The 25,713-nt window shown below is 36.7% G+C and overlaps 1 protein-coding gene across 13 annotated transcripts in view; it reads right to left on the bottom strand.

Moving 5' to 3' along the window:
• Positions 1-25,713, bottom strand: part of cadps2 (Ca++-dependent secretion activator 2) — a 137,440-nt gene that overhangs the window by 25,000 nt on the left and 86,727 nt on the right. For all 13 annotated transcript variants that reach the window (XR_014603694.1, XR_014603695.1, XM_084094532.1 and 10 more), the window contains exons 9-17: positions 22,566-22,632; positions 21,929-22,037; positions 20,940-21,146; positions 17,782-17,918; positions 12,164-12,351; positions 3,445-3,546; positions 1,981-2,044; positions 1,747-1,870; positions 233-333 (exon numbers count right to left, since the gene is read on the bottom strand). Coding sequence is in view for 11 of the 13 variants with exons in the window: in XM_084094532.1 (XP_083950658.1) it covers positions 233-333; positions 1,747-1,870; positions 1,981-2,044; positions 3,445-3,546; positions 12,164-12,351; positions 17,782-17,918; positions 20,940-21,146; positions 21,929-22,037; positions 22,566-22,632 (1,099 nt within the window). In the remaining 2 variants the exon portion in view is untranslated. The remainder of the gene's footprint in view (positions 1-232; positions 334-1,746; positions 1,871-1,980; positions 2,045-3,444; positions 3,547-12,163; positions 12,352-17,781; positions 17,919-20,939; positions 21,147-21,928; positions 22,038-22,565; positions 22,633-25,713) is intronic.

The following is a 25,713-nucleotide window of genomic DNA, read 5'->3' as shown; positions in this document are numbered from 1 at the left end:
TTCTCTGTCTATGTGACTGTGGGTTTTTCTGAACCTATGTAGTAAAGGACTGGAAGATGTATGACAGGATCGATGGCGGATTCATTATGAACAAAAAGGTGCTGGTATTGAGTTGAATCCGAGAAACAAGAAAGAAAAAGCATTGGTAACAGAGACATAATGAAAATAAATGAAGCAGGAAATAGTCAGGACTTAGAAAAGTCTTTATCAAGAGTTATTGCACAGGTCTTACCTCAGAGTGATGCTCATCGTTCTGCTGTAACACCTCCATACACAGCTCTCCTAGTCTGATCATGTCCTCCAGTCTTTTCTCTGGAGACGCCTGGCTGCTATCTGCTGACACAGATGTCCGAACAGTCGCACCAAATGTCTAACACTCCAAACACTTCACACAAACTTAAAGCAATAGATCTAAAGGGCTCAACAATAAGGATTTGGCCAGCTACACTGTAAAAAAGCTGACTGTACTAACTACGTAGTTAGTTAATACAACTTCACATTTCAAGTTGACTAAACTTCTAAATTTTAAGGCAGCATGTACACTTAATTAAGTCGAAACTATTTTTTTTTATAGTGTAAAGGGGTGTCAAACTCATTTGAGGTTGAGGGCCGTATGGGAAAAAAATGTAACCATGTTCGGGCTGAAGTCCCTCTTTTAAACCTTAGTGTGCTGACAGTTACATTAATATTAACCACAAATGAATTTGCAAGAAAACTAGAAAAACACAGTGCTCTTTGAAAAGGGCATTTGTTTTTGCAGCGAAAAGACTATTTGATTTTTAAAATAATGTTTTATTCAAATTTTTTTTTTTTTGTGATGCACCAATTTAGATTTTTCACCGCCAAATCTGATAACAATTCTGATTCTGATAACGGTTGCAGATTTTTTTTTCTTTATTTAAAGTCCCCCTGTAGTCAACAATTGTATCCCTTAAAACTCATCTTTGATCACCAAAATTACATATTTCTGTATTTTCCTGTGACTTTTTTTCTTCTTCATGCCTTAAAATAGCTCGAATGTAACTCTACACCCTTGCTTCATTTAGGATACACGGAACCATGAATATGCAAATTAGCCCCGCCTTCACTCACTCACACCAGCTTAGAGATCCACTCGCTCAACTTACTGATTGTCGGACATACAACAGTAATTAATATGATTAGCATTTAGCTATTTTTACTATATTATCAAACAGCTAATAATGTGTTGCTAATGTTACACAAATCATGTTCAAGTTTATAATCTCAGTCGGCCTTCTAGAAATCAGGATCTTTAGAAACGTTTTGAACAACTCAGAATGTCAGTGGAGTAAGGCATATAGTTCATCATAACATCTTAATATACATCATACATCCGCTATGTTGCTAAATCTGCCCGATTTTTCATATTAAAAGAAAATATACCGGGATAACCTGGCTTCTTTTGAGACTCCTCTGCTTCACCAGCGATTTCAAACCGCATTTTTGAGACTGTCTTTACATCACTGCAGTTTTAAAGAGAAAATACTCAGCTGTGTTGACTTATGAATTTGCACATGGTTTGTCTTAAAGCATATTAAAAACGGTATGAACGGTATGAAGCATATGAACAATAGTGCATTTTTTGTGTGTACTGGGAACACTGAAAACATTAGCAGGTGTTAAGCTAGATTTCTCTTCTCAAATCCAAACTACCTGCTGACAAGGGCCATCAAAAAAACAAAAAAAACCCTTACTGTTGAGCCCTGAAAAGTATTCTGTGAGAACCTTCGATCTGGGCGTAGTCGGTCAGCTGGGAGTAATTGATGAGCGCAGCTTTTTCCAGGCACTTCTGAACTATCTTGTGCATCTCTTCAGTTGGGACAGGTGTGGTGATGTCTTTCATCAGAGCCTGAAGAATGACACTTTTTCTCTCATTTATTTCACTTTAAGCACATGCTAGTACACACAAGACATGCATATAAGGTGCAAAGCATGCACAGTTAATTGGAGGACACTCACCCTTTCTAGAAGAGAGAGTGTGGCTTTAAGAGCCCCCTCCGGTCGCCCGAAGGGGAAACAGTACCTACGGGCAAGAAGACAAGGGGTAAAACTCGAGTGGTAATTAACGAAAGGCATAGAAGAAAGAAGACAGCACTAGCTGAAGGAGTCAGTCACAAACCGCTGTTTCTCAGCTATCATGGGACAATAATTACGTCTTTTAAATAGAGATGTTTTCCAAAGCCCGTTGAGGAGGGACAGGTGTCAGCGTACGTACGGGACAATGCTAAATGGGATGAATGAAGACGAAAGAGAAGTGGTTCTCATAAAGGCCTCACACCACAGGTGTGAAAGTCCCCCTGAACGGCCCTCGACGCGTTTTTTTGGTGCATGTGGGGCAAGAGGCACACTTACCAAGTGACTCAACAAGGTCTAATCAGCTTGGGCTGGGACCCGCGCTTAATCCCCGGCACGCCCCGCACCGGCCTGGCCTCTGTCTGCCGTCTCATTTGCATAATCTGAGATGCTGTTTGTAGCTTTTGTTGGAGTGGTTTTATTAGGTTCTGCTGCAAAAGCAAGACTCAAACCCTCTTTACTAGTGTTTCCAGCGCTCTACTGAGGGGGGCCAGCAGGAGGTCGGTTGAAAACGAGGACCAATCAGGAGGGGGTCTGGTAAACGAGTAAGCTGTAAGCTGAGATGCTTTACAGTGGTTATCAACTGGTTTTGCTTCAGGGACCAGATATTACATTATTAATACACTGTTATTACAATGTAATTACATGATTATATAGTTAGTTTTTATCATTCTGATTTTTTTCCCTGATGTTTGCAACCTTTAAAAATAGATCTGAAATCCATTTGCTGACAATATCCGAACATTTCCTGATATACAGTCAACCCAAAAATGATTCAGACACCAGATATAATTTTTTATATTTTTTTACTAATGGGTTCAGGAAATAGTTAATTTATGTAAGTGAGGATAGCAAAATAAAGTAAACTGTGACATTATAACCAAAACTTCTTGATACGGTGGACTACCAGTAAAATTTATAAAAATTTGGGACCAAAAATTATTCAGAAACTTTGACCTGACCATGTTTTGCTTAAGTGTTTTTTCTTTAATAGCTAATGCGACATTTTTACACCACAGACTGAACAAAATTAAGCATTGCTTGGTAATTGGTTGACCTAAATTGGTATTATCTAATTGTGTTCTTAAATTTAAAAGCTGACAGCTATTCAACCTAATTCATTTGTGAGACATTCTAACAGAAGGATGGCCAAAACCAGTGAAATATCAACAGATTTGATAACTCTGAGTTCTTGTCATATTTTATTACCATTTTCTAAACTATAGCGAATTGTGATAATGTGAGAAATGTTGAAGGTGTCTGAATAAATTTTGGTTTGACTATAGATTAGTTATCTTAATAAATTGATGCGCATTACTAAGATGAAGTGGATGTGGTAGCTCATCTTACCTGAAATGTGTGATCTGCTTCTCCAATAAAGTCAACAGTCTGCTCCTGATCTCCTCAAACCCCTCCTTCTCCTGTTCTGTAACAGTGCCCATGCCATCCGGTCTGCCAAAACAAGGAAACATTCAATTTTCTGTTTTATTCTTTACAACACCTGTTCTTTCATTTCAAATGCCCTTGGATCCTGTGCTTCGACTTCATAAATCAAAAGATTTTTCAAAGAGAGTTGTAAGTTTCACAATTATTCCAGCTGAACTGAACAATGCTTCAGCAGGGTTTTGCAGTCCAAAACTCTTAAATAAAAGAATATCAAAATAAATGTATCCTTGGTGAATCATATCAAGGTAATGCAAGAAGGGAAGCAACTGGAAATATCTTAAAAGATCACACATTCTTCAGATTTAAAATAAAATAAATATTTTGAATAAATCTCGTGGATTTTCTATAAAACTATTCTTTTAATAATTTGCAGTCTCCTTTTTAATGTTATATTTATTCATTTAATATTTGTTTGAATAATGTTCACAATAATCGAAGATATGAGACTAATAAATAAGATAAAATAAAATAAATAAAAACAAGACAACAAATTATTCAAAAACTACTTGAATAAAATAGATTTCAAATCCTATTTAATAGATCAGACATTCTTATATTTTGAATGAAATTTGTATTATGTCCTAAACATTATTTTATATTTATTTTATTTAGGATGAAATTATTGTTTCAATCATCAACTATTTATCTAAATTCATTAAGTCACAGATTTAAACCTCGTTTATACCTCATAACTGCAATAATCAAATATAGCCAGCATGTTCAACCACTAAGCATTGCACAATTGCACTATAATCGCTAAAGTAATCATTCCAAACTTCAGTTTTTAACTGTAGACAATGGGCAGTTTAGTTAGAAGCCATTGTGTCTTGCTATCCAAACCCTCCACACTTTCTGAATGGCACAGCTTAGCCTTGTAGAGAAAGCACTTTCCTTACACGCAGAGGTAAAGGCAACTTGTAAACATGTCTGTTCTGGAAATCCCTCTCTCCATTAAATGAAATCCGCCTTTTCTTTTTGACAAGAGCCAGCTAATCCCGAGAGAACACAAAGAGGGAGTGTGAAGAGCGGCAGAAGATGTGTATGCGCGAGCAGGGGGGGGAGATCAGCGCTTACAAATGAAAAGAAAAAAAAAAACTCTTTTTTGCATTATGGTAAAGGCTAAGGAGTGTATAAACTCAACATCGACCCTTTAATCTCAGTGTCTTTGTCTGTCGTACTGTGTAGGCTCATTAGTTCTTAAGGAAGGCCTCTTAGTTTAACTGCTTCTAACAAGAGGCCTGGGAATTGAACTGTTAGCATGAGGGAGAATCACTCTGGTTTAGAGTCTTTGCTTGTTTGTAGCTCCCAGTACATCACCAAAACCTACGACTACCAAAGCCTTGCGACTTCAGTCAGTAATTAAGTCTCTCGCAATTCACACATCCTCCCATCGAGTTGACTAATGCTAAACGAATCCTTCAAACCTTGAAACGCATCCAATTCTACCTTACATAACACAACATTTTTAGTGGTGTTTGCTGAGGAAGGCATCACTTTTGCTATCATTATTCAGGGCTCTGTAATAAGGACGTCCCACTGGCCGGGGGCCAATGTGAGAGAATTTGGGGCCAGTTGATGGAACCGTCGCTGTATGTCGTGTTGATCGTGTGCGTGTAACTTTTATACCTTGAAAAACGTAAACACTTAATTTTCTGTGATATTTGGTTGTAAATTTTCTGCTTGTCAACTAACATAGATGACGTTTTGTTGAAACTGCGTGAATGACATCTCATAGTCTTGGAATAAGAATGAGTTGAAAATGACAAACTAATCAGTATGATTTGCTATTTATGCCATTATTTTCCAGTAAGTGTTTGTGAACTTACATATGTTTGGAGTCTCCTGTATAATTACACTACCTATATAATTTCCAGCTATTATTGCAAAACTTTGTACATGTTTCTACACAAAACTAATATTTGCTGAAAAAAATGGAATAATGAAAAATACAAAAATATCATACAATAATATTGGTGTGTGTGTGTACATTGGTGTGATTTTTTAATATTTGATATTTGATAAATATATATATATATATATATATAAATAATCCAATATTATTACTATTATTATACTGGAAATACAATATAATATAATGCAAATTCCTTTTATGTATAAAAATAAAAATAAAAAAAGTACATTTATGTATAAAAATAAATAATAAATTGTACAAATTAAAATGTTATATTTAAAATATATTTACAATTAGTGTATATATATATTTTTTGAAAATGTGAAATTGCAGAAAGTTTTCTGTGATGGGTAGGTTTAGGGATAGGGTTAGTGTAAGGGAATAGAATATACAGTTTGTACAGTATAAAAATCATTGTGTCTATGGAAAGTCCCCATAAAACATGAAAACACTACATGTGTGTGTGTGAGTGTGTGTGTATATGTGTATATATATATATATATTATATATATATGCAGTGTGCTGCCCTGTTAGGGGGCCGACTTATTGTTTGCGCCTGATGAAGCGATGAAGCGAGTGTGTTTAAGACGAGTGAAACGTTGACCTGTCCGGGGCCAGTCAAAGAGGGTTAAACAGCGGCAGGAGTCTTGGGAAAGTCTGGCCAACATGTCCAAGAAGTTGGTTGTTAGTTTCAAAGCTGTGCGTTTGCAAGAGTTCGGTCTTGGCCACTAGGGCTACACAATATATACTGAAATAAAATTGATATCCCGAGATGGCTAAGTGCGACTGTAAAATAATGCAGATGGAAATTTAAGCAAATATATGAGCTACTAGTGAAGCGCGTCATTTACACGTGTACTTCAGCATCTCATATTGAGTCAAGAACCCTAAGGTTCTAGAACAGTTTTTACAAGAGTATACAAACGGACTCCATCCTCAATGACAGATTGGTTGGTGTGTATCCGATCAAATCAAGACCCAATGGACGAGACAGAAGTGACAATCCAAAGGGCGAGGATCTGGATGCATGTCATGTTTACAGTGAGTAACTGATTGTGCCGACTGGTAAATACTCTTGTCACATGGGGCAGCCAAGCATGATGGACAGGCGAGAGAGGAGAGAAAGACTGACAGGTGAGAAAGAGGTTAGCTTGTGATTACTGTCACTCTCGTCGCTGTCAGTACGCCCTCGCCAGTTCATCTCACACACCTGTCCGTTTGCTCTCGCGTACTTGCTTCTAAGTCCCAAGCCTCGTCGAGCCCTGGGTGCATCTGTCAGTCAAACACAGGCGACACCGACTGAGATGTGCCACAAGGATGTTTGCACTGACAAACATGTCTGAAAGGAGTTTCGGTTAACACACCGTTACCTAAAATCTAAGAATTTACAGACTCAGTGGTTTCGTTTCACATCACAATTGAAAGTCTTAACTGAGTAAAAGTCTCAACTCATTTTCTTAATATCAATTAGTTATGATAAATGATATATGCTTCAGTAGATGCCACGAGTCAGTTTGATTTCAATTGTCAAAATGGCGTTTATTAGCCAGACTTCACTACCCATAATTCTGAAGAGATATCCACCAATCAGAGAAGTTGCTGTTACTATAGAAACAAAAATTTATGCAAAAGAGCTCAGCAGTTTTTGGAATAGCCTGTATAATATTTTTGCAAATTCTCTTTGTAATGAAAATAACATTAAATTTTGTTGTGGAAAATGTAGAATATTTGTTTTTATTATATATATTTTATAATAATTATTATATTACAAAATTTATTTGTAAAAAAAACTAACATTTTTATTTGTGTAAAATTATGATTTAAAATGAATATTAAATAAATGTTAAATATATAATTTAAAGAATAATACATTTTTCAAAAATGTAGTGCTGGGCAACAATTAATCGCGATTAATCACATCCAAAATAAAAGTTTGTTTTCATAATATATGTGTGTGTACTGTGTATAATTATTTTGTATATATAAATACATACACAAGCATGTATATTTAAGAAAAATATATATTCATATAATAACATTTATATTTATATATATTATAAATATACAGTATATACATGCAAATATTTCTTAAATATATACATGCATATGTTTATATTTAAGAAATTGTATATTTATATATACAATTGTATGTATTTGTGTGTATTTATATATACAAAATAATTATACACCATACACACACATATTATGTAAACACAAACTTTTATCTTGGATGTGATTAATCACGATTTATTTGTTGCCCAGCACTAAAAAAAGATATATACAAATATTTTTAGAAATAGAAATACCATAATATTGTGAAATAAAATTGTTAGAAAAACTATATATTATATATTGTTTATCATACATACTATTTTTATATATATATATATAATACTTTTATTTAATTACATAATTTTTCACTGTTTCTTGTGATTGTCGTCCAAATACACAGTGAACACACGTTAGAGATGCACGGATCAGCTTTAACATCACCCGAATCCGCTGTTAAAAATAAATCATCCGCCATATGATTTTCACCCGTTTCACCCGCACCCGTTCGTCACATAACAATCATTCTAATTCTCAGTGTTAAGCTGATGATATGGTAACGTATTACACTGAAGTAATTAAGTAAAAATTCTTCTTTGGCAAAAGGAAAATTTCCTTAATAGCCAGGCTTTACACTGTTTCCATCAATGCAACTTCCCGAACACACACAAGAGAAATGAAATACATTCATACCAAGCAAAGGCTGGATATAGGTGTTATTAATTTATTTTTAATTCTCCTTTTTGAAAATTCTATCTGATCTGTTTTGCCTCCATTGCCGCTTAAACAAGTGGACCCTGCAACTGCGTAGATAGTCTGCAAATTAGTGCCTGACAAAAAAATGAAGCTTTAAACACGTTCATATTTCCATCATTAATGGTTTATCTCATCCACCAGCGATCCACTCGCATTTAATTGGAATGTTATTTCTTATTACTTGGCCCGGCTGACCCACTGATATAACTGTGATCTGCGCATCACTAACACACGGCTTACAACTCTTTATTGATCCATTTAAAAAAAATGAATTCCCAGACCCAAGACTGCAGAAAAAGTGTGTGGTCTCTGTTGTGCTCTTGGAGTCGGTGGGTGCAAGATCAGTAGTGGAGATAAAGATGGCAACAATCTTCACAGGTTTTAAGCTGCACACTCACCGTCAGAAAGGCTTACTGTCATAACCGTTCCTCGAGTTATTGACTGACGCATTAGATCAGTTGAGCGGATGCATTTTCATCTGAACTGAAGATGAGAGGTTCTCTGGACCAGGGTTAAGGCTATTGTTATTTTCTAGCTGTGCACAAAATAATCTTCACATGATTAGATTATAATAAGATGCAAGAGAAGAAAGTTCAACATTGATGAGTCAAATGTGAAGTTTATCTAAAGTCATTTTTTGCTTATTAGTATGGTTGAATTGAATCGTCGATGGTCAGCAGCAAAGAAATTGGCTAATAAAAAGTGAGATGAGTAAATGCATGCTTACATTTAGTCTAGAAGTACAATAACATGTTCACACAACGCCTCTGCACTTCTCTCAACATGGGGACAGAAGAGGTGTCAGTCAATAAATGGGAAAACAAAGTAACTTGCATTACTTGCAAAAAGTAACTCAAATATTTTGATGTAAATATATAAGTAATGCTTTACTTTACTAGTTACACATTACTTGTACTGTGTTTTCATGTACTTTTGAAAGGAATATCAAAAGAAAATATAATTTTTTAATTCTTCTGAACAACAATGTTTAACTGGTGCACTATTGGATTTCCTGAATACATGTACAGTTCTGGTCAGAATAATTGGCAACCTTGATAAATATGATCAAAGAAATCTTGGAAAATAAATCTGCATTGTTTATCCTTTATCTTTCATTGAAGTCAAACAATTGAAAGTGAAAATAAATGTTTTTCTCCAAAAACACATTGGCCACAATTATTGGCACCCCTAGATATTCTTATGAGTAAAATATCTCATATTTATATCTCAAGCATATTCCCATTGATATTTAATTTGTTCATTTAGCACACCAGGGTGACTAGGAGCATGAAAGGAGCATTCTGTGGTCAGATAAAAAAAAAACAAAAAAAAAAAAACAGGGGTGCAAACAGGGATAAAAAGTACCCCATGCCCACAGTTAAATATATTGCTGGATCTTATATGTTGTGGGCCTATTTTTCTGCTGGAGGTCCTGGACTTCTTGTTCAGATACATGGTATCATGGATTCTATCAAATATCAACATAAAAAATCAAAAACCTGAACGCCTCTGCTAGAAATCTTTTAATGGGCCGTGGTTGGATCTTCCATCAGGACAACGGTCCAAAACAAACATCAAAATCAACACAAAAATGTGTTACTGAGCACAAAATTAAGCTTCTGCCATGGCCGTCCCAGTTCCCTAAACTGAACCCTATAGAAAATGAGTGGGCTGAACTGAAGAGAAGAAGCACCAACATGGATCTGGAGAGATGATCTTCAGGTGTCAGGTGTTCTCCAAACTCATCAGGCATTATGGGAGAAAACTCAGAGCTGTTATCTTGTTATCTTGGCAAAAGGAGGTATGGAATAAAAGGGTGTCATTAATTGTGGCCAATGTATATTAGAGAAACACATTAGAGATCCCCCCCCCGAACCATTTAAAAAAAATTTTACGTCAATGAAAGGTTCGATTTGTGATTTTTTTTACATTAAAAAATCAAAAGGATTAACAATACAGATTTATTTTCACAGGCTTCTTTGTTCATATTTACCAAGGGTGCCAATAATTCTGACCAGGACTGCATAAAGAAGTAATTTTAAATTATGGCCAAGGCTAGTAGCAAAGTACCAAAGTAGTAGCAGCACAAAAATTCAACGTATTCCCATGAACGCTCTCTACACACGACTGCACGGCTGAACTGTCATTATCAAACAACACCCCCCCTCCAACTAAAAGCTACTCATGCCAATTTTCCTCATTTGTAACTGATGATTATCTTGAGAGGCTAATCATTACTGTTCCTAATTGACTAAATCAGCCATCAAAGAGAAGGAGCACATCCGTGTGTATTTAACATCTAATCAGTCAATTGACGGGTGATTCGAGGTAAGTGGAAAACCAACAGCTTTCAGTACACGCGAACACAAAGGACTTCGCCAACAAGTGGACAAGGGACATTGCTCATACCACGAGCTGCAGTCAGTTCTCTTACCGCTAACGCAAGCCTATTTTAGTCTAAGTAATGTCAAACCATCAATAATTCGCATAATCAATTACAGAAAACAAGCTTGTGTAAAATTCTGATCCTCAGAGGCCTTATCAAAGAGAAATTATTAAAATGTAGAAGGAGCACAAATGGACTCTGTAATTACGGTTTAATTGCTTCGCGTTTTGAGATAATAGAGAAACATTAATTAATTTGCCAAGCAGACGCTCTCAGTCTCTCTTTGAGTGATGCTGAACATGGCTGCCACGCTGAGCGCCTCCCGAGTGATTAAAGTATTTCTTCTGTCTTCTCGTTCCTTTTGTATGCCCACCCATTATGCGCAGACAAAAGCCATTCTGAGTGTTGTTTTTTTTTCCTTTTTGTGATCTATCAAACATGTGGGACTTCTCATTTGTCCAACACAAATGAAATCCTTGATTTCAAACACTTAATACGTGAGAATTCAAAATGCACAACCTCCTGGGAAACCAAATGTTCCTTGCTGTCTGAAAGGCCTATAGGGCATTGTTAAAGTGCTTGTTGTTATATATAAATGATAAGAGACCATTTTTCACACGTTGTCAGTTTTATTGCATTTTTTTTTTTTACTTTCCCCATGACAATGAACCAAAATAAAATATCGGCATCAATAAAATGTGTAAATGTATACTAAAAATTATTTTACTTTATTATTTATTATTATTTTAATTATTTTAATTTATTATTAAATAATTATATACAAAAAAAATAAAAATCTACTATCCCATCTGAAATGTAATATATTATATATATATATATATATATATATATATATATATATATATATATATGAATAGATATTTTTCAAATTAACGTTTTTTATGTTCCATAGAACAAAGAGAGTCATACAGGTTTGAACGAGTAAATGATGAAAATTTTCCTTTAATACCCACTAAAAACCCATTAATCTCATGAAATAATTTATGCAATTGTAATTGTAGTGTAAATGTATACATGCCACCTCTGAGCTGCAATAAATGGTCTGTAAATATATCTAAATACCAATGATTCAGATGCAGCTTCAGAAAAAAAAAAAAAAATCCAAGAAGAATTATATATATATATATATATATATATATATATATATATATATACACATATACAGAGAGAAAGAGAGAGAGAGAGATGTCATTTTAATAATTTTCAAATAAAGTATTATAATATTTGAAATATTTATTGTATGTATATATGTTTATACATATACACATAATTAATTAATTGTATTAAAATTCAGAAAGATTTCAGCCCTTCTGCAGCTCAAACAGTCCAGCATGGCACTGATATGGTCATGGTCATGGGTTCAATTCCCAGGAAAAGCAAAAACTGGTAACAGAAATGTGTACCTTGAATGCAATCTAAGTCAATTTGGATAAAAGTATCTTCCAAAATGCATAAATGTAAATGAAAATGTGCACAAAACAACAAACGTATTCGAATACCTGTTTCCGTGGACATGTGAGGCACAGAAGGCATAGCTGTAGTGCAGGAGTGTGGGGTCCACCAGGGCGTTGTTATCCGAGAAATCCATCAGGTCTTTCAGGTAGCAGAGGTGACGATGACAGCCCCTCACCCCGTATCGAGCGCAGTACTCATCCAGAACAAACACCTGACCGGGGCTGAACCAACCCTGCAAACACAACAGCACACGATGACAATAAAACACATCTACTATGAGCATGAAATTAGCCCATCTCAGCCAAATGCTACAGAAATGTTACAGAAAAACGGGAGTCATAACAATTTTTTTAATAAACATTTGCACGGCATGTCTTTCATTTGATTCGATCACATCACGCATACATCAGCATCATTCTCGCAGTAAAAAAACAAGCGTATTATTAAGTGACTCATTGCATTTGGTGAGTGTTTATTTTGGACTTTAGATACATGTTGCCTAATAAAGGCGTACAACAAACACATGTTCTGTATCTGAAGGCCAAAAGCAACAAGCACCACAGAAAACAGCGAAGAAAAAGTTTTTTGAAAATGCCGCTGACCCCAGCAGGACCTCCGAGAAGTCGAGACATTCGTCAAACGTACACACGTACCTAGTTTCTCCTCGACAACACTGCTACGCTAATTGAACTCGAAGCGTCTAATTTCAGCAAGCCTCTCATTTCACGCCAAGACACACACACACAAAACCAAACCGCGGCGTGCGAGACGAGCTCTTCCAAAAAAAATATTGTTAAAAACACCCCGTCTATTTCCAACATTTAAACAAACGAGTGCAAGGTTAAGTGCAAACAATTAATTCATAGGCAGAAAAGTCACACGTAATGCAGGCGGGTGGAGATCGCCGCGAGGCTCCTGTTGCATTCATTAGCTCATTCATCCCTCACATAATAACTAAATTAGGCATGAATCTTACAAACTTAATTAAGACGCCTTCTCTGAAGGAACGTTAGCAAATTAACACTTTGAGGGGGCCGCTCGCCCACGACGGTGCGGAGGGCCGCGAATCAAGGAGAACTGCAATGTCTGAGACGTTCACAGGAGACCGGCAGTCGCGAGGGACCGTCGCACGCGAGATACCGAGACCCTCTGACCTCCCGTCAGGAGCAAAGACAGCAAGCTTCATTAAAGTCCGGTGACGCACGATTCCAACAAAGCTGATGTACGGTGTATTTTGAGATACGTGCACTTGATAGTCTGACCTATTCAAACCCGCTCTATTGCTATTTGCATTACTCAATGTCGGTTAAGTGCTTATATGACAGCCAGACGCCTTTCAAACCTTTCAATATTTACAGATACTATATGAATACAGTGTGTGCATGATGTGTTACGCAAGAAGCATCCAATCTTGCGATCTCAAAAGTATGGTTTCCCACAGTCATATGCATAAACTCTCAATTTTGAGTAAAAATTGGCTTTGGTGAGTAAATAAACCTGGAGTTACTCACCAGTTGGCCGGTAACTTTATAGACATACAAACCATTTACTAAAGGAAACATCTGTCGAGCTTTCTGACAACTTTGACCTCTGGGGAAAATTTGTCATGAGAAGTTTATCTAGGAGGGCTTTTTTCTTCCAGAACTTCATCTGGTGAGTATTTAAAAAAAATAAAAAAAATATTGGCGTAGAAACAATCGTCACTCGGATACAGCTATTTCACAAATAATTACAAACTGCCACGTAACACGTTGAATTAAACGTGAAAGACTGAAATGGCCTTTTTATTGTAAAACACACTCCAATAATTAGTTTTATTTACAACTGTGAAAAATCTCAATATATATTTTTTTTATATTTAAGCATCAAAAATTAAATATGAGAAAAAATAAATTAAAAAATCTCATATGTGATGATGCAAGTGACACAATGACTCGTGCAACGTCACTTAACATGCAATAAAATGCAAAATAATCCCATTGTCATATGGACAAAGCACAATCAAAATAAATGTAAAATAATTATTTTATGACCATAAAAAAAAAAAAAGTTTGGACCCTTACATTTTTATCTCAACAATAACTTGTGATGTGCAAAAACGTACTTAATTAAAATGTAAATAATTATAACAATTTTTAAATGCTAGATAAAAATTATTTTATGGAGCCAGTGGAAATATTATCTTCTTTCCCAACTGGGCCAGCAAAAATAAAATAAAAATAAAAAACACATTTAAGGCCTAAGCAACCGCCCATCTTTCCACTTTTTCCCCCTTCAACTTTCTTCTGTCACAGTCCGTCTCTTCCCGTCTTGGTCAGATCTATTAATATTGCACCATTCAGGGCTGAGGCACGGTGGCCCAGCGCCGAGCCGAGTGCCACAAGATGTTCCACTCTGGCAAACAGATGGCCTGCTCGTGTCTTGGCTCCTACCGCTCAATTAACCGCTAACGACCGACTGAGACGGCAGCAGCATCATCCTAACCAACACGGCCCAGTCTGGCTCTCAAACACACACGCACACACACACACACACACACACACACACACACACACAGAAGGAGACTGACGACAAAACCTTGCTTGTGGATGACAAAACCAATTTAGTTTTTTGGCTTAATATATATTACACAAGAAAAGTTCACTAAGAAAAACAAAAATAAGTTCTCTATGGTATAAACTGGATTTTCTAAATCAGTAAAGGATACAAAAAGAAATGTATTTATAAAATTATTTATTTATATTATTTTTTATATTATATGATTTGAATATATATAGTCTATGAATTTATTGTTGCCACAGAGTAAATAAATGTAATTATAGTAAATATATATATATATACATATATACACACACACACACACACACACATTATTATATATTGATATACTGATTATACATTATATATACACATATTAGGGCTTTTTCAGCACATTTAGCTCTCGGCTAAACTGGATTGTGTCGCTAGTGCACTAAAATGCCATAACTTTAAAAAATTTGCACCTCAGATCTTAAAAAAAAACCCATTTATTTGAATATAATTGACGAACCAACTAATAAGTCAACAGCCTCTCTTGCTGGATTCATATGTGTCTCTTGTGTGGTCAAGGCTTGAATCACTTTATTTCCTCCAGTAACTAACAGTGATAGAAAGATTTTTATGGACCATCTATAGGCCATTATGGCTTGCTAATAAGGGCAAGCATGGAGGAGTGTGTCACAGGGAGAATGTGTGATTATGGGATGGAGGGTGAAGGGGATGTGAGTAATTATATTAAGGTTGGAGCATGACTGCTCATCACTGTCCCTAATTTGAGGACACATTCACAGCCTGAACTTTTTGATTGCAAATATACACTTTTTTTTTTTTTTGAGTCACTTCTGAGGATGCACACACAGTCCAATGAATCTAGTGTTCACATTCCCTGTAGTTACGAGGAAAGAAAATCCAAATATTGGTCTTTGAATCACCAACAGCTCACTGAACCTAATCCCTGTATCAAACGACAGCTGACGCAAAAAAAAAAGTTGAGCCCTACAACAGCATCACTTATTGATTTTCCTTCAGGCCACTTGTATTGATTGTGAGCTTGAAAATCTGAGACTTGAAGGCTAATATATAATATAATAATATATATGTAATATAATATACTACAATTATCTATCTATCTATCTATCTATCTATCTATCTATCTATCTATCTATCTATCTATCTATCTGATGTTTTCGATGATCCCAAATGTGGTGTGAAATCAGATTAAAAGATTGACAAATTTGTAATGCCATAAACATGTACATGTGCTTACATTACAATAGCAGCTGATGCAGGTAAACAGATATTGCAGAAACTGTCCGAATAAACGGATCGGATTTCATTTCTTGCTATGCTAAAGATTGCAAAAAACCTATCCAAAGATAGAGAGGACTGAAGTCTATTTTGATTTTATATATTCTATATAAGACACATTTTGTAGTCAATCATATAGTATGCATGTGGTCTACTGCAAAATCCGTTCCCCCTCCATTCGTTTCCCTGAAAACAGGCCCACTCCCCCACAGATGTCACATCCCAGAAGGCATGGGAAAAGCAGCACATTCAGGTGGCTTTTGTGGCTCCCTTTTAGCTGAACACAGAAGTTTGAACAAAGGCTGGGGAGTCTTTACAAAGAGCCAAACGCAGACAGAGTCATTCAGAAGCTGAATGGATAACAGAAGGTGCTCACTCGGAGCAGGTATGGAGCGACAATGGGGACGAAAAGGGGGTGGGGGGGGGTGGCACACACAAGTGAGGGTGTTAACAATATATATATATATTATATATATATATATATATATATATAAAACAAAATTATTAATTTGCACCATTGGCTGTGTACCTCCACCCACCTTGTAGTCGATTGTGGACTATTTACCCGCATATGTTCCTAACGCCTGTTCCAATTTCATCACACGCACACAGGCATAAACATACTAACTCAGTCCCAGCAGGGATCTTTTATTCAACGCAGTAAATGGAGGAGACGGGATGCAAGTAGATGGTTTTCCTATTTGGGTTGTATTGATTGGAAGTGTTTATCCCTGTCTTAACCGCGAGCCCTCACTCAGCCGGAGGGCTATATCCCTCCCTGTCAGTCATACAAACCCCTCCTCTATTATACTTTCACCAACACAACACACACACACACGTACGAGCAGGCACAAATGGAATCAACAGACTTTATGCTAATTTTGCAAATGTATTTAAAACGTTCTTATTCTATAACGGACAGAACCCAATCTTTTCCCATTCTATTCTTATGAATCAGTTTCTTTTTTTTTGTAAATCAAAGCCTTCCAGCACAACCAGTGAAGTCGAATCAATTCCTGAACGAAATTATTCTTATATGCCAGTTCATTTTAGTGAATCAAAACCACTCAAAACAACCAGTGTAGTCCGACTTCTGAACAAATGACTCCTACGAGCTGATTCTTTTTAGTGAATCAAAACTATTCATCACTACCAGTGAAGTCCAAGCAATTCCTTAATAATTGATTCTTAAATGTCGGCTCGTTTTAGTGAATCAAAAACATACAGCAGTTCCCAATGGAATCCCAGATGAATGATTCTTACCAATAGGTTCTTTTCAGTAATTCAAAACCACACAGCACTACCAATATATTCCAAACAGTTCCTGAACGAATTATTCTTAAGTCATTTTAGCGAATCAAAACCATTCAGCGATACTAGAGTAGTCCAACTGATTGCTAAATAAATGGTTCTTGAGTCAGTTCTTATAAGTGAATCAAAAACATCCAACACAACCATAATAGTCCAGCATCCAAATGAAATAGTTGTATGAACTGGTTCTTTTCAATTAATCAAAAACATACATTGCAACCAGTGTAGCCCAATCGATTCCCAAACAAATGATTCCTAACGATTCCTAAACAAATTATTTTTTTAGGAGTCAAACACATACAGCTTAAATTTGTACATTTATGCTGCAAATTATATCATCACTCGCCAAATTTTCCCCACATATTTCTTTCTCAAGTCCTAAAAATACGTTAGGAGCCACAAAGTAACCAGAATTGTTCAGAGGACCCGCTAATAAAAACACATCATATAATATGTGTGATTCTTCAAAGAACAACACACAGATTTGTGCTCTCTCTCAGCTCACCAGGCAGGAAAAGGAGTCGTTCATGCGATGTGTGAGCGTGTGTTTCTGCAGGATGAAGAACAGGCTGGTGTGGTCGAAGTTGCAGGGCATGGCAGAGATGAGCTCCTCCACTCCCTGTCTCTGAGTCTTCTCCAGACCTGTGCCAGAAACACACACAGTCAGAAGTCTGGCACGCGCTGGCATATGGGGCCGTTTTGTGCTGGGAATCTCATCCCCACCATAAGAGATGGCCAGTTAATGCCCGTTCGTGCTGTTAATACATGAAGACATTCATTAGAGCAAAAGGGGGAAAATCTATATTTCAAAGAATTTTATACGTACTACTATTCACTGTGACGGTTCACACCTTGAAACGCTGTGTTAAAAAAGACCAAAATCTGTTTTTGGTTACACAGTCTCCATCTTCGTACACATCCCGAGTGTTTGCATTTCACCTCTTTTGGCCAAAGCTACGCTGTGAAACTCAGTTTTCCACATTTCAGCTGCAAATACTGGCAGGCGCTAGGGAAGCGTGGCTGTAAACTGCTGTAAAATATTAGCACTTTGTCCACATGCCCACATAAATATCGGCACCAAAGTGCTCTAATTTATCAATCGAACACCCCTTGCATTCAAACCGGCATTCAGCCTTTTAAAATAAAGGGCAGATGTTCGCTAAGCTACGATGGGCTGAATGTCCTGATCTTTAGCGCATTAAAAGTTGTGTGGAAACAGCATATAAACAATAACGTGTGAGTCCCGAGCACTTAAAGCAATTTTTCCGGTGGCTGGTGAAGACAGGTGAGTTGTATGAAAGTGATGTCACTCGTTCAGACTGCGCTGATTGAGTCTCGACCTTGAGTAAAAGGAGCGCACCTTTGTGAGAGCGCTGTAATTAGGAGGAACGCAGGCGCACGTTCGCTGACGGTCTGTCCCGTTTGCATTCAGACTTCCTGACACGAGGAAATTGAATGCGGGAGAGGGAGCGAAAAAAAAGCCGACACGTTGGTCATGATGCAAAGAGGGCGAGGGGTCAGGGCAAGTCAGAGAAAGAGGGAGAGGAAAGAAAGACGCGAGGCAGAAAAAGCAGGAGAAAGCACTAAAAGTGTGCCCAAGTTCATTTCCAGTCCTTTCACAAGCGTCCTCAAAATGGGCTAATGGGAGGTCTGTGAAAAGCCTAACACTCGCTGGCGGCGTGTTGAGAGCCCACATGTGCAGAGCGAGGGCCTTCACTTCTCAAGGACCACAAAAGACCAAGGCTTTTGAGACACATCTCCTGACGCCTCCATGGCCAGCGGCACCTTCTTGAGACGAGCATTAGTGATTGCTTTTATTAACGCTGCCATTTCTGGCATGCCAACGACTTCATATTGATGGGGAAAAAGCCCCGTACGTGCCTGGAAGCAGTGTGGGCATTTGTTGGTTCCCCCCAAAAACATCACTTGTTGGGTGAGCAGAAATACGATCTCCAATCGACAAGAGTCGGCCCCATTGTCCATCCCTTTTAATTCGATGTAGGTCATTTTACATTCATAACATCGAGAAAGGGACAGAAAAGAGACAAAAGGAGATAAAGAGGAGCAAGACGTGGTATTGATCCACGTTGCGAGTCTGACGGATCGGGTTTGACAGGAGCAGCACATTGATCCGTGTCAACTTTAAGTTACCGCTTTTGTCCACGGACAAGTGGACGGAGTCAGAGCGGAGGGGGTGCGTCGTGTTTAATCCCAGCTGAAGGGGCCGGGAACGTGCCTCGTGTGCTTCCCGGTCCAGGAGTCACGTCAGCAGTCACATCCATCTGACATCTCCCGACAAGGAGGACGGGAGCTTTATGACAGGTATCAACTGCGATATCGCAGGTACGGCCTGGCGGGTCGCTTCAAGTGAAACCAGCCAGAGTTGGGAAGACTAATGAAGCAGGACAGGACATCGGTGTTCACGCGCTCGGATATGAAACCCGAGCCTTTGACGTAAAACACAGATCTGTCTATGAGAGGACGCCGGTCACTGTTGAGTCTAAAGCAGTGAGACAGCTCAGAGCTGAGATCTGTGCGAATCAATCAATGATAGGAAGTCCAATGTCAGGGCGAGTTAATAACTTCACGGACTCGTGAAGCGAAACATGCTGGATTTTGTTAACAGGCATCACATGGGTCTGGATTTTTGAGGTTTAGGTGAATTCATCGGATGGCATTTTGAAATTCGTTTTCAACACACGATAAAATTCAATCTGTAAGAAGTATTTCTGAAAGAATGCGTGACCTTTTAATTGGCCGAATACCACAGTTATCAGTGGCTTCAATGGTATTCGCACGTTAAGAACAGACAATCATGCTGTTTTCATGATCCGACAGGCACTGAGGAACTTCTCTGTGCTTTTTCGATGTTCTTTATCATACGATTCGCCATCATTCAAGGTGCTTTTTGCATCCAATCTCACAGATATGAAAAGATGCATCGAAAAATGACTGTGTATGAAGTCCAGTAAGACAAGAGAAAGGAGACCTTGAAAAATGGTTTATGAAACTCAATGGCGGCGCTTGCAAGGATAGAGCCACTTTGTGAAGTCGAGGCTTCAGGAAGACACTTTAATCAGAACTCAAAAGATTTTTAAGTTTATCAGTGCTCATAAAAAAAGATGCTATACAGTGATTTCATACATATGACCAGATGAGATTGTATCTAGTTTTAAGGCATGTTCCTTAGCACTTCGATAAGGTTCTGCACTAAATGAATGCCCTGTAGCTCTCAGACCGGTTCTTGATAATGATATAAACCTCATTCGGCTCACTCTCTGTTTGTTGAAAGTGAGCAAACTGTAGCATTTCAGTTGTGTAAAGGTTCCTCCTTTCACACAGCAGCAGTGTTTGGGTTATTCAAGCCCCCCGCTGACATTTGTTTAGACTGTGTCTGTGCAGCGGCCCAATGGATCGATGGCTGGCCACCACAACCTCCAATTTCAAAGTCCATTCAAGAGGGGACAGCTGAAGGTGGCAGAAAAAGAGCCCACTTTCTCTTCATTTTTACACATTCGTTTAGCAACCTTTGAAGGTTTTAAATTTGAGCATTAATTTTTTTTTTGACGTGTCTGAAATCAATTGTGTATTGCAAAGTCATTTGAAGATGCTTAGTAATTAAGATCATATTAGCATCTGAGAGATGAAGAAAAGATAACGTACTGAGTAAGGACACAGGGGCATCTTTTGGGGCATTTCCTCCTCTGCAGTTCTGCTGGTTCTGGGCGGGCGCTAGTGGTTTATAGGATTGGCCTGTGGCGCGGTACATGGCCTGGACCCAAAGAGCGCGGTCCTGATCGTCATTGCTGGCGAATACCACCTGATCACCTTCTCGGACAGCGCTGAAGAACGCTCTACCCCCCTGAAGACCTGCAGAGATGTTGTTGTTGTTGTTGCAAATTGATCCGTCTCAGTCAGTTCAAGAACACTCCGCTAAGAAACACTGATATATATATGTGTTTTTGTTCCTCACTTTATGCATCTACTACACACATAATGTCTCGCTATAATGCGTTTCGTTCATTTGATGCTGATCTCAAAAGTAAAACTGCTTTATACTCTGATAAACGTAAAAAAATAGTATACCATGAAAAACATCTCAATTATTTGGCCAGAATTGTCTCTCATAAGAATGCTGTAGAGATTTTTTATAATTATAAAATAAGATGATAAATCTAAAATATATTATTTAAATATTATAAAATATGCATATAAAATAGGTTATACACATCTATAAATGTATGGATATATTACCATATCATTATAAATATGTATTTATAATCTACAACATATTACACTGTAAATATTTATAATATATCTTTTATTTTTTCATTTAAATTATAAAATTATACTCCCTTAAGGCATGTCGACTTAATTTGCACATCACTATTATTATTATTATTATTACAGGATATTCTGAATCTATAAATGCTGTTTCCCCCTTATTTCGTTCTCTGTAACTAAACAGATTCTGGTTTTCTTCAATATTTCATACCCACGTCATTTATTTATTTCAAATGTAAAATTCTAATTTAAGACCGGGCTCACTGAAATTTATTGTAATTATGCTTATTCATCCAATTTTTTAACTGCGCACAGAAGCATTTGACTGAGTTCCTGAATAACTGGTTAGTGTTGAGGCGTGTGTGTACCTGGCTGCGGATCGGAGTAATCTACCGTATACCCGTCCAACTGCATCAGCTCATGCGGCTCGGACTTCTTCTCCCGGAAACTGCACATGGCAAATGTGTACTGACTCACCTGAGAGAGAGAGGAGATCATTGTTACATTGTTGCCCAATAAAAAAAACAAAAAAAAAAACAAACATGGAATTTTTACATTTTGTGCACGGATGAATAGTGGTATTCTAATCAAATGTACAACATTTTAAAAAATGATTACATAAATGTTTATGCCAACAGAAAGCCATATTTCTTGCTCTTTGAGTGTGTGTGTGTGTTATACATCAAATTAAACAAGAGAACCTGATGATTCAAATTATACCAGTTCTGTCGTTTCCGTCTTTCTCTTGTAAAATATTGTAAACAGAGATTTCTGCCATCACCTCAGGAAGATGGTGGTTATGTATGATAGTGATTTGGCTTATTTTTTTATTAAACCAAATGGCGTTACAAAACTGAAATAAATACTACAAAATGAGTTTTCTTTTGGAAAAACGAATTCTCTAGAAGTAAACACAAAACGCATGAAAACCGTTAAAAATAAGTGCTTTTCCCCGCGACAAATGAATTTAATTTAAATATAAAGATGTAATTAGTGTCAACCCACCTGAACAAGCACAAAATATCTCCTCTTCCATCGCTTCCACACTCGCTGGCCTAAAGCGTAAAGATACCTACACAGAAAAGCACATTATGATGAGTGTCATGGATAAATCAAATTGACATGAGGAAAAAAATCATGATGTTAAAAATACCATAATCATCAAGCCAAGGTTTAAAACCCATATAGGAAGTTGATGGAGTTTAGTTGCTGCCATTCATTAAATCCCAAAAGCCTGAATTCTATCATGTTCACTGAATGACGGAGAATCGTAGGCTATTGATTAACACCCATTCTTGAAAATATAACAAAAAAGAAGGATGCGTGCAGAAATATGGGTGAGGTGAAATCAATTCTTCATAAATGGACACATAGGGGGGAGAAAAAAAAACTCCAGTCAAGGTTGAGGGAGCAATGAGTGCATGGAAGCGTGCCAATCCGGGTTAACATGTGGCAGAGGTAATCTTCCACTTGTGAAAGTGATTTTCAGCTCACTCTCCGACACCTTTCTGATACACATGATCCCATTTAGATGGCAACAATGGCCGGCAAACGGTGGGCAGGACGACCTCCGGGTGAACGCAGGCACTTTCCAGCCGACTTCGCTCGCTCCGCGTCAGAAAAATGATAATAATATTCTAAAAATACACAACATTTGTTTGATTATAATGAAAAAGTTCATGTTGTCCTACCAGTAGTGTAGATAAGAAGCAGTCAGTGGGTGGAAAAGAGCTGCCATAATAGAGCTTTAAAATGTTTGACATGATTAATTCAGACTATTTAATTTCACACATCAAGAAATTAACGCGACATGGTTGTATTATAAATTATAATGTGATCAGTTGACCTAACTTAAAAAAAGTGAGGAAACCTGTAGCCTTAGTAATAAACTTTATGCGTAATTGAAAAAATTAAGTTATGTGAACTTGACAAATCCACAAAACAATTTTTTTCCTCACTTTTTTTTTAAAAGTTAAGTCAACTGATGACTTTTTACAGTGTGGCTAAATGAAACCACTATGTTGAATCAGACTCAGAGAAATCCTCTGCAGCAGATTTGATGTATAATTTCTTCAAACCTACTCGGTAGAAAGTGCTCAACCTGTTTGTAGGCTATAAAAACTATTTAAATCGCCCCGGCCTCTTCCCAGGGTCCACCAACATCCGGGAAAAGTCAATAGGTTTGTCACTTATAAATTGTACAATGCACGTTAAGATACTGTACTGAGCTTTTAAACATAATACAACTGTTAAGCTCACAATTTATGCCAATATGACTGTAAACAGCTAGATTAAACACATTATTATAAGAAAGCTTCCTTAGATGTTATTACAATGGTAGCAGTGCCCCCATGTGTTTGAACAGCAGTATTGCAGATCAAATAATTTGGGCCTTGTTTGTGAAACACAAGCAGAATTGATTTCTCTGGTGTAAAAGCATTAGTAAATAACCTGTCATTCAATTTAATGCCATAATACACATTAAAAAACAAAACAAATTTGCGAATAATTTGCATAGAAATTAAAAAACATTTTACAAGCCGAAATAAAATAAAATGCAACTATTAGATGGAAAAACTCAATTTTTAAAATTGAAATGTTGCATTTGGCAAGTAATTGAAATAAATATGATTGAGTACTAAAAGAACTAAAACTGTAATAAAAATAAATAAAATGAATACAAAAGCACACATCATAATTTCCAAAACTGAAATTAAAATGAAAACTTAAAATATAAAAGTTTTATTTATAAATATAAATAAACAATCTTATAGTATGTAAATAAAATGAAAACAACATTGTCTTATTAAACTTTCTGTCTTAGCAATAGGTAGTATAAAAAATTTCAAGCAATAACACAAATCAATGAGTCACAAATGCAATGTGCGGTTGTAACCGAATGGGAAGGTTAATGAAGATTTTATGAGAGAAAAATGTGAATGTGTAAAAAGGGCTTTAATGTGAGTCCTGGCTTTCAAACGAATGAGGGCAAAGATGGTTTTAAAGGGGTACAAAGAGAAGTACAGAAAAAAAGGAGCATGGGGGAGAAAGAAAGCGGGAGCGAGACAGACTGATCAGACTAGAGCTGGCAGCTCTCTCTCTCTCTCAGGGCCGCGCTGGGTCACTCCACAAAACTGAATGCCTCCCAATTCTTCAGTCGCTCTGCTGATAAACAGATGGCTTCTTTTAATGGGGTGCACTCAACCTGAAAATCCCGCTCCCTCTCTTCCCATGCACTGGGACAGTCATCAGGTGTTTGTTTTGGTGGATGCGAGCGGGTATATGGGCAATTGGACAAAACCGAAGACTGAAATGGTATGATTTTGGTCTTGCAAATCTCTAAAGACCTGTTGAAGAAATCTGATATTTGTCTAACTGGAAAAATTAAGAAAACTGAAATAAATTGAACTATAATGTACAATTCATTTGATTTAAACTTTGCTATTTAGGTAGGTAAAAAGTAATTTACAAAAAACTTATAAACAAATTATTCATATAATATTTTAATTAATATTTTATGTTCTATATACATTTACTTGTGTTTAATGCTGCCAAATTTATATTACATTTTTTAATGGAGCTATTTATTTAAATGTTTATTTTTACATTTTTAATTTGTGGTACTTTTGTTGCTTTTATAAATACCAAATCTAAATTCTTGACCAGAATTTTTTTTTGTTTACTTAGGTTTAATGTTGCCAAATTTTTATTTAATGTTATTTATTTTTAAATGTAGCCATTTTATTTGAATTTGTTTCCTCCCTTGTAATCCTTCTGCTTTTATACATACCAAATCAGAATTTAATTTAAATTTTTTAATGCTTTCTTTGTTTTTTTGGTTTACTTATGTTTACTGTTGCCAAATGTTTATTCAAATGTTATTTAATGATGCTATTTATTTAAATGTTCATTATTTAATTTATAATCTGTTTTTCCTCCCTGACTTGTGCAGCATATTCCAAGTTTTCCGAAGCCACATTTGTGTGAAGACCAGGCTGAAATTGGAGTCATTATTCATTAAAATATTGTCTGATGGAAAAAGATAACAGAAGAGGGTAAAGTAAGCAATTAAATATTGTATAAAATGTCCCAATCATATCAATTTGATTCTCAATATGTCTCAGCACAGAAGTATGCACTATGTCTGTGTGAG

This window comes from Abramis brama (genome assembly GCF_963993115.1).
Source record: "Abramis brama genome assembly, chromosome: 20".
Lineage (NCBI taxonomy): Eukaryota > Metazoa > Chordata > Actinopteri > Cypriniformes > Leuciscidae > Abramis > Abramis brama.
Note: the sequence above shows the minus strand (reverse complement) of the source record. Positions and strands in the feature narration are given on the sequence as shown.